The 12,551-nt window shown below is 38.9% G+C and overlaps 3 protein-coding genes across 7 annotated transcripts; 2 read left to right on the plus strand and 1 right to left on the minus strand.

The window, feature by feature from the left end:
* Positions 1 to 3,084: 3,084 nt before the first annotated feature.
* On the plus strand, positions 3,085 to 7,529 carry LOC104822844 (RNA polymerase I-specific transcription initiation factor RRN3-like). Of its 3 annotated transcripts, XM_010554203.2 has the most exons (16): positions 3,085 to 3,242; positions 3,840 to 3,958; positions 4,097 to 4,189; positions 4,260 to 4,331; positions 4,428 to 4,499; positions 4,589 to 4,792; positions 4,886 to 4,996; positions 5,105 to 5,194; positions 5,351 to 5,476; positions 5,570 to 5,629; positions 5,723 to 5,829; positions 5,915 to 5,998; positions 6,526 to 6,613; positions 6,749 to 6,862; positions 6,942 to 7,126; positions 7,267 to 7,529. In XM_010554203.2, exons 2-16 carry the CDS (start codon positions 3,845 to 3,847, stop codon positions 7,397 to 7,399), a joined length of 1,653 nt encoding a protein of 550 aa, XP_010552505.1. In that variant the 5' UTR covers positions 3,085 to 3,242; positions 3,840 to 3,844; the 3' UTR covers positions 7,400 to 7,529. The 3 variants fall into 3 exon arrangements, 2 of the variants coding, with proteins under 2 accessions (XP_010552505.1, XP_010552506.1); XR_773262.2 differs by lacking the exons at positions 6,749 to 6,862; positions 6,942 to 7,126; positions 7,267 to 7,529 and adding an exon at positions 6,168 to 6,439 and having other exon boundaries at positions 6,526 to 6,614; XM_010554204.2 differs by lacking the exons at positions 6,749 to 6,862; positions 6,942 to 7,126; positions 7,267 to 7,529 and having other exon boundaries at positions 6,168 to 6,616.
* On the minus strand, positions 4,660 to 10,376 carry LOC104822843 (tobamovirus multiplication protein 2B-like). Of its 3 annotated transcripts, none has more exons than XM_010554200.2 (5): positions 10,182 to 10,375; positions 9,207 to 9,272; positions 9,063 to 9,127; positions 8,118 to 8,374; positions 4,660 to 4,748 (listed from the first exon to the last, which is right to left on the minus strand). In XM_010554200.2, the coding sequence occupies exons 1-4, from the start codon at positions 10,320 to 10,322 to the stop codon at positions 8,341 to 8,343; spliced, it is 306 nt and encodes a 101-aa protein (XP_010552502.1). In that variant the 5' UTR covers positions 10,323 to 10,375; the 3' UTR covers positions 4,660 to 4,748; positions 8,118 to 8,340. The 3 variants fall into 3 exon arrangements, with proteins under 3 accessions (XP_010552502.1, XP_010552504.1, XP_010552501.1); XM_010554202.2 differs by having other exon boundaries at positions 8,118 to 8,353; positions 10,182 to 10,374; XM_010554199.2 differs by lacking the exons at positions 4,660 to 4,748; positions 8,118 to 8,374 and adding an exon at positions 8,381 to 8,965 and having other exon boundaries at positions 10,182 to 10,376.
* Positions 10,377 to 11,142: 766 nt separating this feature from the next.
* LOC104822845 lies at positions 11,143 to 11,971 on the plus strand. Its single transcript, XM_010554205.1, has 2 exons — positions 11,143 to 11,350; positions 11,435 to 11,971. The coding sequence occupies exons 1-2, from the start codon at positions 11,203 to 11,205 to the stop codon at positions 11,713 to 11,715; spliced, it is 429 nt and encodes a 142-aa protein (XP_010552507.1). The 5' UTR covers positions 11,143 to 11,202; the 3' UTR covers positions 11,716 to 11,971.
* The last annotated feature ends 580 nt before the right edge of the window (positions 11,972 to 12,551 follow it).

The raw sequence follows: 12,551 nt of genomic DNA on the forward strand, positions 1-12,551 counted from the left end.
GATAGAACCAACGGGAAACAAAAGGACAGTTGGTTGCAAATGGATTTTTAAACGAAAACCAGGAATTCCAGGAATTGAAAAGCCAAGATTCAAAGCAAGGCTCGTTGCAAAAGGGTACTCGCAAAGAGAGGGCATTGACTATCAGGAAGTTTTCTCACCAGTGGTTAAGCATGTTTCCATCAGAATCTTGCTGGCATTGGTAAATCACCAGGATCTCGAACTTGAACAACTAGATGTCAAAACGGCGTTTCTCCATGGACAGCTAGAAGAACAGATCCTGATGAATCAACCAGAAGGCTACATAGAGAAGGGTAAAGAAGGGTATGTATGTCTACTTCAGAGGTCACTCTATGGACTCAAACAGTCCCCACGACAGTGGAATAAAAGATTTGATGAATTCATGCTGAGACAGGACTATACAAGGAGCAGGTATGACTCGTGTGTGTACTTCAAACGTTTGGATAACAGGGAGTTCATTTATCTGTTACTGTATGTGGATGACATGCTATTGGCATCCAAGAGCAAAGCTGAAATTCAGAAAATGAAACAACTACTCGGAGAAGAATTCGAAATGAAGGATTTAGGAGAGGCAAAGAAGATCTTAGGGATGAGCATTGAGAGGAACAGAGCAGGAGGAGTTCTGAAACTATCTCAGAAGGATTATTTGGAGAAAGTTCTGAATACTTTTGGGATGACGGATGCAAAGTCTGTGAATACACCAATTGGAGCTCATTTTAAACTCAGGACAATACAAGAGGAAACAGAAGAAACTGTGGCTGACTCAGTACCATACTCAAATGCTGTCGGCAGTCTCATGTATGCAATGATCGGAACAAGACCAGATCTGGCATACGCAATAGGACTGGTGAGCAGATTCATGAGTAGACCAGGTAAAGATCACTGGTCTGCTGTAAAATGGATACTAAAGTATCTGAAAGGGTCGAAAGACTTGAAATTAGTCTACAGAAGGGAATCAGACTTCAACATTCGAGGCTACTGTGACTCGGACTTTGCAACAGATCTTGACAAACGAAGGTCAATATCTGGTGTGGTTTTCACGGTGGGAGGTTGCACCATTAGCTGGAAATCTGGCCTACAGCATGTGGTAGCTCTATCAACTACAGAGGCAGAATACATGGCATTGACAGAGGCAGTTAAAGAAGCAATCTGGATTCGAGGTTTGGTTTCTGAACTTGGGATGGCTCAAGAATATGTGAGTGTGTTCTGTGACTCACAAAGCGCTTTATGCTTGGCGAAAAATAGCGTGTTTCATGAACGCACGAAACACATAGACGTAAGGTTACATTTCATCAGAGACATTATCTCGAAAAAACTGGTGAAAGTGCAGAAGATCAGAACTGAAGTAAACCCAGCTGATGTTTTGACGAAAGGGGTGACAGTAAGCAAGTTCAAAGCTGCTCTGGACTTGCTTAACATAACTGAATAATACCAATGGGTATTGGGATCAGGATGAATCAGAGAGAGGGAGGCTGTAGACAGACCAAAGGTGGAGATTTGATGAGAATTGGTCCGTCTACGTCAGTTGTCAAGAACTCAAATAAGGCATGAGACCTTCTGTATCTAGCAGAAGATTCACATGGGCATATCCGTCATCGGTGAATAACGGAAATCAGTTAACGAGTCATGGGCAATCTGGTAATTTCTGAGGTCCTGGGTTTGTTTATAACCAGAGGATTCTCGTGTTCATCTTGTATCTTTACGATTCAAGTTTTTCCGCCATTGTAGCTCAGAACGAGCTTGTAACACTCTCTCTCAAAAGCATATAGTGGATTCATCGGATAACTGATCCGGTCGAGACGTACCGTACTCTACACTGGAGACGGGAACTCGTTAAATCTTGTGTCGAATCTTTCTTTCTCTAATCTCGTTTTCTGATTCGATCTAAAGTTCGGAATCTGGTTTGCGGCACCAGAATATGGAATGATGAAAATTGAAAAGTTGTTTTTTATTTTATTTTTTATAATGGTTGGATAATGCGGACAATAAATTGTTTTGTCTCTAGGTTCGGATTGAGAACAGCCTGTTTGGTCTGGTAGTGTTTTCCTGTCGGACCAGGAAGAAGCTCGCTTGCGTGATGAAGAAGAAACTCTTGAGGAGGATGAGAGAAGAGATGATGATGATGATGGTGATGGTGATGGTGATGGTGGGTGTGGTTTTGCGCATGGATACCATCTGGTGAAAGGGCAAATGGGTCATGGAACGGAAGACAAAAGGTCACAGTCTTGGTGAAAGGGCAAATGGGTCTGAGGAATGTGGACGGTTCACGGGAGCTCCAAAGTTCTTGGAACACTAGGGTTTAGTTTTTTCTGTCTTTTGATTCTGTCGATCTGTTTCTGAAATTTTCTTGGTTGGTTGGTTCTTGTCGTTTCCTTTGCAATCAAACCCGTTCTTTCCGAGGATTCTGAATCTGGGTTTGGTTTTTGGTTTAGGTTTTTTTTCCTGATCGAATAAAATTAAACATTTTTTGTCCTTTTATGTCCACTGAGTTAGGGTTATTATGTCAACGAATTAACCGTTATTATCGTTATTATCTGAACTTAGATTTATTCAGATCGAATAAAATTATTGTAACATTTAATAATTTGATCTATTAAAATTAGATTTATTCAGATATAAGATTTTGGTTTCGAATTCTAACAAAGATATAATCTTTAATTTTGGTCTTTCCTTAATCTCGAATTAGGATTTTTTTTTTTAGAAATCTAACAAAGACACAATCTTCCATTTTGAATTTTTTTTTTCTAATTGAAAAAAGGAAAAATTCCAAATCCTAACTTAATTGAACACGCTTTCTTAAATTCTAAATTCTCCAAATTTATCATTCGAATCGGTAAATTAAATCCTATTCGTGATAGGACTCTTACCATAAATTCGTTTTCATGAAATATTTTATCATCTTGAAAGTTTTGTAATTTTGGTTGTGTGGGGGCTCAATCTCTCAAAAATAATTTCCTCCAAATACAAAACAAATAAATAAGTACAAGGACTTATGATGCAAATAAAATAATTTAAGATTCGGTGAAGATAAAAACCTATAAATAGAAGGTGAGAGTTGGATTTCAGGGTTTTTTGTGCGGGGAACCACCAGAGATCTCTCCTCTTCTTCATCGACGGATTCAGTTTGTACTGTCGGAATATCTTCGGAGAGAATTTTCCGGTATCCCTACGGCGGTGCTAGTTTTGTGACAAACCGATCGTGAAGCGAGATCAGTTCAATCATCGTGAGTTGTACTGTCTTTTCCTCGATTTCGAGCGCTTTCTGGTTTCGAACTGTTTTCTAGGTTCAGGAGTTGCGATTGCGAGGGAGATTCTAGGGTTTTCCTAGGCTTTAGATTGTCTCCTCTCTCTCTCTATCTATCTTTTACGGAACTTGATCTGTGCCCTGAAGCGGGACTCTTTCTCGCTAAAAAAAAAGAACCCTAAAGAAAAACATTGAGTTTGTGTCGGTCCTGATTTGATCTCGTGTTTTTGTGGGCTCAACTTTGATTCTGATTTTTTTCTTCTTGTTTTCTGACAATAATTTAGTTTAGGAGATAGAGAGGTTTACTTCTTTCCTGGATGCGTAATTACTTGTTATGCTCTCTGAGGATCTGGAAAGCTTTCTATTTCAAGAAACCTAACTCTTTTTCTTGGGGCTTTTGTCTCTGTCCTGTCTGAAAATTCGGTTTTCTAGTTGTTTTTCTAAATGGAAATAGAGGACTGAAGGCAAGTTACTTATGTTTGGGGGTTCATATCCTGAATCCGGATATCCGATCTTTCTGTGCCTTAATCGTAGAAACACTTCTCATTCTGCATCTAATGCCTGTGCTCTAACTCAGAAACAATGGGAGCGGACGGAAAAAAGGATCACGCAAGCTTTTGTGAAGAAGACAATGTTAATTTCTCGGACGAAGAGTTGGTGTATTATGTTAGAAATGCTCTTGCGTCTGTCCTAGGGGTAAGCCTTTCACAACCCTCGAAGATTTCTCGATCTCCTTCCTTTTCCTAACGCTTGAATTTCGGTGATGCACCTCTATATATGTTTTGTGCTATTTGATTTCCAAATCTCTCTCTTTCTTTTTCTTTGTAATGCCAGAATGATACCAGTGATTATGACGAGCTCGTTGGATTTATGCACCACGGAGGATCTCTTGCTTCCGAACAGGACAAAGACCCGGCACTTATCGCGGTCTGTCCCTTATTCTCATTCTGATTGTCGATTTTTGAAACCGTTTTCATTTGCATTGTTCTTTTTTCAGACAAGCTTGAAGGCTCTATCGGGTGCTGTTACTTGCATAGACGCCATTCACCATCGGACTCTTCTTGCCTCCGTGAGTTCTTACTTCCCAATATCAAGTTTATGATGTGTCGGAGTCTCCCACTTTTTTTCCTCTGATTTTTTTTTTATTATTTTTTTTCGTGTTCAGATTTTCGGAATGCGTTTGTGGAACAACGGTCCTGCTGTCATGAATGCATTGTTAGACTTGATAGTATCACTGGTACGCAACTCGGCAAATGCCCTTTTATTGGCTTATCTTGAATCTATCGTAAAAATTAACGTTTTTGGTCTTTGTTTTTTCCTTCTCAGGCTGCTACTAGCGGAAAGTATCTTGACTCTTGTCTGTATATGCTCATAAACCACTTCATCCCGCCTCAGTCTTTCTCAAATAAACCTCCACTTGCTCTCGTCCACCGAGCTCTTGAGGATATTTATTGTTTGGTTCCACTTGCTCCCACAAGATTGGTACCTATACTCGCCCAAAGAATGCCCACAGTGCACAAAAAGGATCATGTAAGTGTATTTTTCGGACCGACATTCGGCAAATCAAACGAAAAGTTCCTTTTGACGATGAACTGAAACAAAAAATTCTATTCTTTCTTGCAGTTGATAGTAGATTATGTGGAAAACTTGTTAAAGTTGGCGAGTAGCTCAATCGGGGAGGTCGTTGGGGACATGATTCTGATGATGGTGATGGAGAGGCTGCGAGATTTGGATGTAAGTAGACTGTAGATATACACTATTCAGATTTTCAGACAAAAGTTTGTACAATACGGGCTATGAATAATGCGGTTAGTCAATTATAAAAATCGGGTATCCATATAGGTGGAGATTGGATGGGACGATATTCCACAAGATGGATCCCGTACAAGCGTATGTCCTATGGAACTTGATGATGATGCTGATGAAAACAAGGTATGTTATGGTGTGTATTATGTTCTTTTTTTCGGCAAATATTTCAGCTGAAACTCTTTACTTTACCTGGCAAAATGATCGGAATGGTGATAGATCTTTACTTGCCCGGTATTCTAAATCTCGTTACCGATAATTTCTTTTATATCTGTTGTGCAGATTCCAAAAGGATCGTTGGATCAGAAGAATCTAGATGGAGACATAGTCTGTGAATTGTTGGACAATCTGATGGTCCTAACTTTTAAGCATCTCGAATCATGTCATACTTCTGGTCATTTGGGAGAGGTATGCCAGATATTGTTCTTGATTTTAGCATCAATTTCTTTTCCTTTTGGACCGACCCGTAATGTTTCTTTCGTTGATGATTTTGACATTTAGGTGTTTGAATCTCTGTTCAAGTCGTTCGAGATTCTGAACACATACAAAAAATTTGCCCAGGTTGGTAGAATGTCGAGACACATACTTTCAGACAGTTGAGACGGGTTGCTCGGCTTAAACCCTGACTATATTTTTTCCTCTTCTATGACGCAGTTCGTGATCTTCTACGCCTGCTCGCTAGATCCCGATCACTGCGGTGTGAGATTTGCCAATAACCTGGCTGACATTTTCCTCTCCAAAAGCAAGCCTCCACTTACAAGGTGAGCTTTCAATCTGTTCATCAATGTTAGACATCATTTCAGTAACGTCTCGGTTTATGATATATGCCGGTTTCTTCTTATACAGGATGAGCGCTGTGGCTTATCTCGCTAGTTACTTGTCCCGTGGAAAGTTTCTGTCCACTTCTACCGTCGCTGGCATCTTGAGGAGGTATAAAGAAAACTGCTGCTAAATCTTACACAGTGTTTGTAATAAGGTTTAGGCCCTAACTCCACCACAAAAGCTAGCTTAAGAGTGGAGGTTTGACCCTTACTTATATATTGACCCAAATCCCTCTCATTTTCCAATGTGGGACACTTATCAATACCGCCCCCTTTAGACAGCAACGTCCACGGCACTGGGGCAAATCTGGTCGCTGGCGGCTTCTCGGTCGATGGCGGCTTCTCGATCACTGGCGGCTTCTCGGTCCATCCCCGACCGTTCCTCTCCTGATCGTTCCTCTCCCGACCGTCCCACAACCACCGAGTCGACCGCATGTCCGCAAGAGAACGGCCCGTCAAAGGCCCACCGGAAAGTAGAGAGTTAGGCTTTGATACCAATTAATAAGGTTTAGGCCCTAACTCCACCACAAAAGCTAGCTTAAGAGTGGAGGTTTGACCCTTACTTATATATTGACCCAAATCCCTCTCATTTTCCAATGTGGGACACTTATCAGTTTGATCTGATTCTCTGTCTAGGTTGGTGGAAGCATGTGAGGAATACTGCAGAAAATGTGGTGACGATATTAAGCCCGAATCACATCGGGTTTTCTACTCGGGATGCCAGGTATAAACCTTTTCTTTCTCCGGTTACAAAGACAATGATTTTTTATCATCGATACCCGGAAAAAAAAAAAGAGCCACATCACTGTGAACTCATCGACGAATCGCTGAAAAAAGGTTATATATTTTACAATGGCAGGCGATCATGTACGTTCTATGCTTCAGAATGGCAGCCATCATCGACGTTCCGCGCCACAAATCGCTGCTTATGCCGTTGGAGACAGTGTTAAAACATAAACTAAACCCATTAACGGTAAGAAATCGTCATTGTTCATTAGTGTTTTCAGCAGAACGAACGAACGAACGGTGGTAATCTTTCGTATGGATTATAGGTATGCCTCCCATCTGTAGTGACCGAGTTCCTTAGACAAGCGAAAGCAGCCGCCTTTACATTTTCAGAAGCTTTCGTGTTCGAAGAAGAAAGACAAGAATCCGAACCCTCTAATGCATTCGGCAGGAAAGAGAGGATCGATTCGTTCTTCCCTTTCGATCCGTGCTTGCTCAAGACCTCTGAAATGTACACTTCTCTCCTCCTCCTTTTTATCACTGAATCTTCTCGTCTGTTCAGACAAGAAACTGAACGCAGAAGAAGATGCTTCCAGACTGATTAACTCGTCGGTTTCTCTGTTTTCGTGTGTATTGGCAAACATTTTTCAGAAGTTACATACGAGAAAACTACGTATATTGGGGAGATGTGAGAAAGGCATACGATGATGAAGCAGAAGGAGAAGAAGAAGACAACTTCAATGAAGTCGAAGTTATTGTGTTCAACGACGAGGAAGATGTCTGAAGACATGATGAAGTTAGCATTCACACTAATTCTTTTAATTTCTCTTTAGCTACAAAAATTGTCTCTTTGTAAAAATATGTGTAGTTTGTTTTTGTTCTAATGGTTAAATAAATAAAGTGAGTTTTGATTAGGGGTGTAGAAAGGGCTCGACCGGCCAGTTCGGTCTACCTCGTTTCGATCTGAGAATATTTTTAACTCAATTCAGTTCAAATCGTTTTCTAACGAGCCAAAAATAGATCAATCCAATCTAGATCGCCTTAACGTGCGAACCAAACGAACCGATCTGCGAGTCAAATATATAATTTTAAAAAATATTTAAAATATAATAAAAAATTAAAAATTTTAAATAAAACAAACTAAATATCTAATAAAAATACAATTTTTATATAAAAATATTAAAAATTTAAAAATATAATTTTTTTGGCCTTTAAACGAGTCACTCGTCGAACTGCTTCACCACGAGTTCAATTCGTGAAGAACTGACTCATTTGATCCGTTTTTTCTAGACTCAAATATTTTGAGCTAATTTAGAAAAATATGGATTGGCGTGCGAATCAACTCGCAAACCAGATTCATTTTACATATCTAGTTTTGATATAAAAAAAGGTAAAATCTTATATAAATAATTCGATTTTACAAAATATATTATATAGATATCTAAACTTTTAATTTGATTTAATTCAAAAATCAAATTTAAAACTGAAATAATTGAACATACCAAACCAAAATATGGTTCTTTGCCGTGAATGCGACGCAGTCCCCTTGGGTTGAAGATGCCTTTTTTAGCTATATGGATTCGCTGCATCCGGTTATGGGTTAAACCGAGACCGGTCCGGTTTAGAAACTTTTGGCGAATCATACCGGTTATCGATCACCAACTGATCATTTCGTCCCTTTTTTGTTTAACGTCGGCAGCTTGCTTCTGTTTGTTCACAAAAACCCTAGAACCTCGAGCTTCGGAATCGGAATAGGAATCTCGTTAATTAGTGAAAAAAAAAAAGATTAGAGTGAGGGATTTGGTACAAAGGGAAGAGATTAGATTGTCGAAGAGCGCGAAGCTGGGTGCTTTGCATGTTTTCGAGCAACTGTGTTAGGGTAATTCACTTAAATATACCAAATGTGTCGCATGAATTTCAGAGATACACCCAAAATGAGCAGTAATTTTTTTATTTCAATTTTATACCATTTTTTCACTCAAAAAGTCCGAAATAACCTTTTTTCTATATTTTTTACGACTTTATTACAACTGTTATATAACTAATATACGACTAAAAAAAGAAGTATTTATGACCATATAACAACTAAAAATCTTATAACTAATAAGATATATTTTTTGCCACTTCATTTAGAATCAATTGCAACTATATTTAGAATCAATTACAACTGTATTTAGAATCAATTGCGACGTTGCAATTACAATTACACGATTTCATTAAGGGTATTACGGTCTTTTCAAAAAAAAAATAATGTGTTATGTTTTTTTGGGTGTATCTCTGAAATTCCTGCGACACTTTTGGTATATCTGTGTGATTTACCCACTGTGTTAGGGTATTTAGATGAACAGTACTGTGCAGAAAACAAAACTCGGGGTTATATTATATGCTTGAATCTATTAGAAATTCTAGCCATATGCAAGTAAGCATAGAAATATTTGCATATGAACCTGTGCAACCCGCTTTCTATATGGCCATCCAGGGATGAAATCACTTGAGGCAGCTGTTCAAGCACCTGCAAAAGAGTATATACGTACAGATAACAAATGTCTGCTAGAATGTTATATATACATAATGCCAGAGAATTTACATACTTGTCCAGTTGCTTTTGTCATCGAGGCTTTTGCCAAAAGATTTTTCGGGAGCTTTGCCAACTTTGCCTTTGGATGGTACACATTTAAGCCGTGTTAGCTCTTCGCATTAGATAAGTTACGAAACAGTAGCACACTGAAGAAAATCGCGTAAACTAAAGAAGACCAGTGTTTTACTAAATGCAGTTTGCTGTTGTATCCCTAATTCTACTACCCGTCAAATATATCAGACTTGAGAGTTCATCCAAATGAAGCGGGATAACGCTCTGCCGGTGAAATAGAAACCTAAACTGAGTTTTGGCATGAAGCATCTGAAGAAACAATGCAATATCACAAAACTATATTGACATCATTCATCATTACTCTGCGCATAGTTATGTATACATTTATATTATAAATGCACTCTACGATTTGCGATATCGTTTATGTTCTATGTTCTAAAATTTCACAGACATCCCTTTCGTGGCATCAAAACCAGAAGATAGATCCTAATGGAACTAAAACGCAATGAAAGAAAATCAAACTCAAATCAAAGAGATAAAATTGGATCAAAGACCATCATCCATGGCGTTTTTTTTTATGTTCATTTGGTTGGAGATCACTGACTGTTTATAGTTGAACCCAGACTCCATAAACACTGACCAAAACCACCTCATGAAGGGGAAAACATCACATGAAGAATCAGGATAGGATCAAAGGTTTGAAAATTTGGGGATCAATCTAAATTATTTTTTGCCAAAACGGAGTATTCCATTCAGCTCTATAAGAAATTCTGTCAATCAACAACATGCGATCCTTTTCATCGATACCTAAACACATCCTTACAAAAACTTCCCACTTCCTCCAAAATTCGACTGCGAAAAGTACAGAAATTCGTCGCAAACATCGAATCTAACCCTGATTCCGCCAATCGGACCCCAAAAACATAGAAATCAATACAGATAGAGCATATGTGTATACATATAACGAAGAAACCACCTGAGACGGAGAAGACTGACGCATCAGATGAAGAAGGTTGGCAGTGGAATTCACGGCCTGAGATGTCTGATCGGAGACGACCGATTTCGCCGTCCGATCACCGCCTCCGAATCCCCTCGCATTTCCCGTCGCCGTCGCCATTTTTCTCAGTGAAGTGTTGCGTTAAGACGAGAACATAAAGCAAAAACAAACTAATTCCCGGTTATGTTTTTTTTTATTTACATCCGGCCCATTAATTCGGCCCATTCAATTGTAAAATATCTTATTGATTAAATTTTATGGCATGGTGACACGTAAGAAAACGGGAGAACAAGGTGCGTACTAAATAATATTATGGCACGGTGACATTACCCAGTTCGGGGTTTAGGATATCTTAAATGATGTAATATAACAAGATTTGTGGAAAATATATATACAAATATAACTCATATATATATATATAGAAGACTGAACCTAATCGAATAACATAAATATATATATATTCCCGATCTACATCTACAATCCCAAAACTAATCATATTTATATTAGACTTAAATATCAAATTTATTTTCTTAAAATGATTTAAACTATATATATTATGTATATATGGTAAGTCCAACTTGTGAACTACTAAAAAGATTAAATATATAACTTATTGAGATTTATTTTAGAATAAAGTGTAACTCTGATATATGAATTATTATAATTTGATTATTTAAATGGTACGAAATTATAAGAAAATGACCAAAAAAAGTAATAATTATTTTTATTTTCTATTTTATCTATAAATAACAGTTTATTATTATTTTTAAAAAAATACATAATTTTATTCAAAATCAGTCCAACCGTAGAAATAAATTTTAAAAAATTTATAATTTTTTATAAAAAAACATCATGTTATTTTTGTGGAATTAAAATAAATTGCTCACCATTTTCCCAAATAAAAAAATGTCAGTGATCCAATTGCTGCGTGCTAGTGTAAGATCGTTGAGTGGGTCGGATCCTTAAACCCAAGAAGAAGAAGAAGAAGAAGAAGAAGCATATGACAATGGTGAACAAAGCTTGGAAGGTAATTCCAAGGCCGCTTCTCGAGACCGTCGTCAACAACCATGCCCAACGTCACCGTGTTTCTCAGCCGCTCATTCTCCATGGTCCTCGCGGCGTCGGCAAAACTACCCTGATCCTCAATCGTAACCCACTCATAAACCCTAATTTCCCATTTCCCGAATTCTCAAATATTTCAGATTTAATCAGCTACCATCTCGTTTTTTCAGGTCTTATAGGAGAATGGAACAAAGGGCCTCATCTCACGGGCTATGTCGATTTCGCACAGTCGGTGAAGGACCACCATCCCGATCACCACCAGTCATTTCCATGGGCGTCTTGGACTAACTGTGACCCGCCATTGCTGTCCGATTGCAAAATCCAGCTCGAGAGTTGTCTCGAATCTATGAGCCATAAGGCTATCAAGCTCGGGACCATACGCTCGCACCAAATTTTCACCACCCTTAACAAATGGCACGGTCTTAACGCCTCACTTCGCCGCATACTCTAGGGATTGAACTCTGCCGTTCCCAATAAGGCCTCCATCTCCGTTCTATGGGAACGGGCGGTTTATGCGCTTTCTGTTCGACAAAATGCCGCTGAGATTGATGGGTTGCTCGAGTTGAAAGGGAAAGACAAGAGCTTGTCCGTGGAAGAGGCTTCATATTACCGGGAGGCCGTTGTAGCCTTGAGATTGGCCAAGGAGGTGATTGGGGTGCATCATGGTTGGAAAGCCAATTCCATCGCCCATATGTAAAATTTTAAAAAAGTTTTGCTCAGAGAATTGGAAAGTCAATCCTGAATAGAGTACCAACCAAAGCAACAGTGAAGACGCCTTTTGAGTTGTGGACGGGTAAACGTCCCAGTTTGCGGCATTTTCACGTCTGCGGGTGTCCAGCAGAGGCTCGTATTTATCGACCTGATGAAAGGAAACTGGACCCCAAGACTGTGAGTTGTTACTTTGTTGGTTACTCGGAAAGATCAAAGGGGTATAAATTTTATGATCCCACTAAAGGAACGATCTCTGAGACGGGAATAGCGACATTCTTTGAGGATACAGAGTCTGGACAAAGGACCGACGAATTCATATTTGGAGAGGAAATGGATAGCACTTCTGCTTCGCAGGAGTTAAGGATCCATGTTCCTATTTTAGCCGATAACATTTTGGAACATGTTCCAGATGTTAGCTAGAAATCAAGAAACTCCAATCATCGCTCCTGAAATCCATGAGCAACCTCAAGAACTATTGCCTCAGAAAATTGTGCCATTGCGTAGATCCACTAGAGAAAGGAGAAACGCTATTCCGGATGATTATATAGTTTTTCTCCAAGAATATGAGGATAGCAT

Source organism: Tarenaya hassleriana, unplaced genomic scaffold, assembly GCF_000463585.1.
Source record: "Tarenaya hassleriana unplaced genomic scaffold, ASM46358v1 Cleome38, whole genome shotgun sequence".
NCBI lineage: Eukaryota > Viridiplantae > Streptophyta > Magnoliopsida > Brassicales > Cleomaceae > Tarenaya > Tarenaya hassleriana.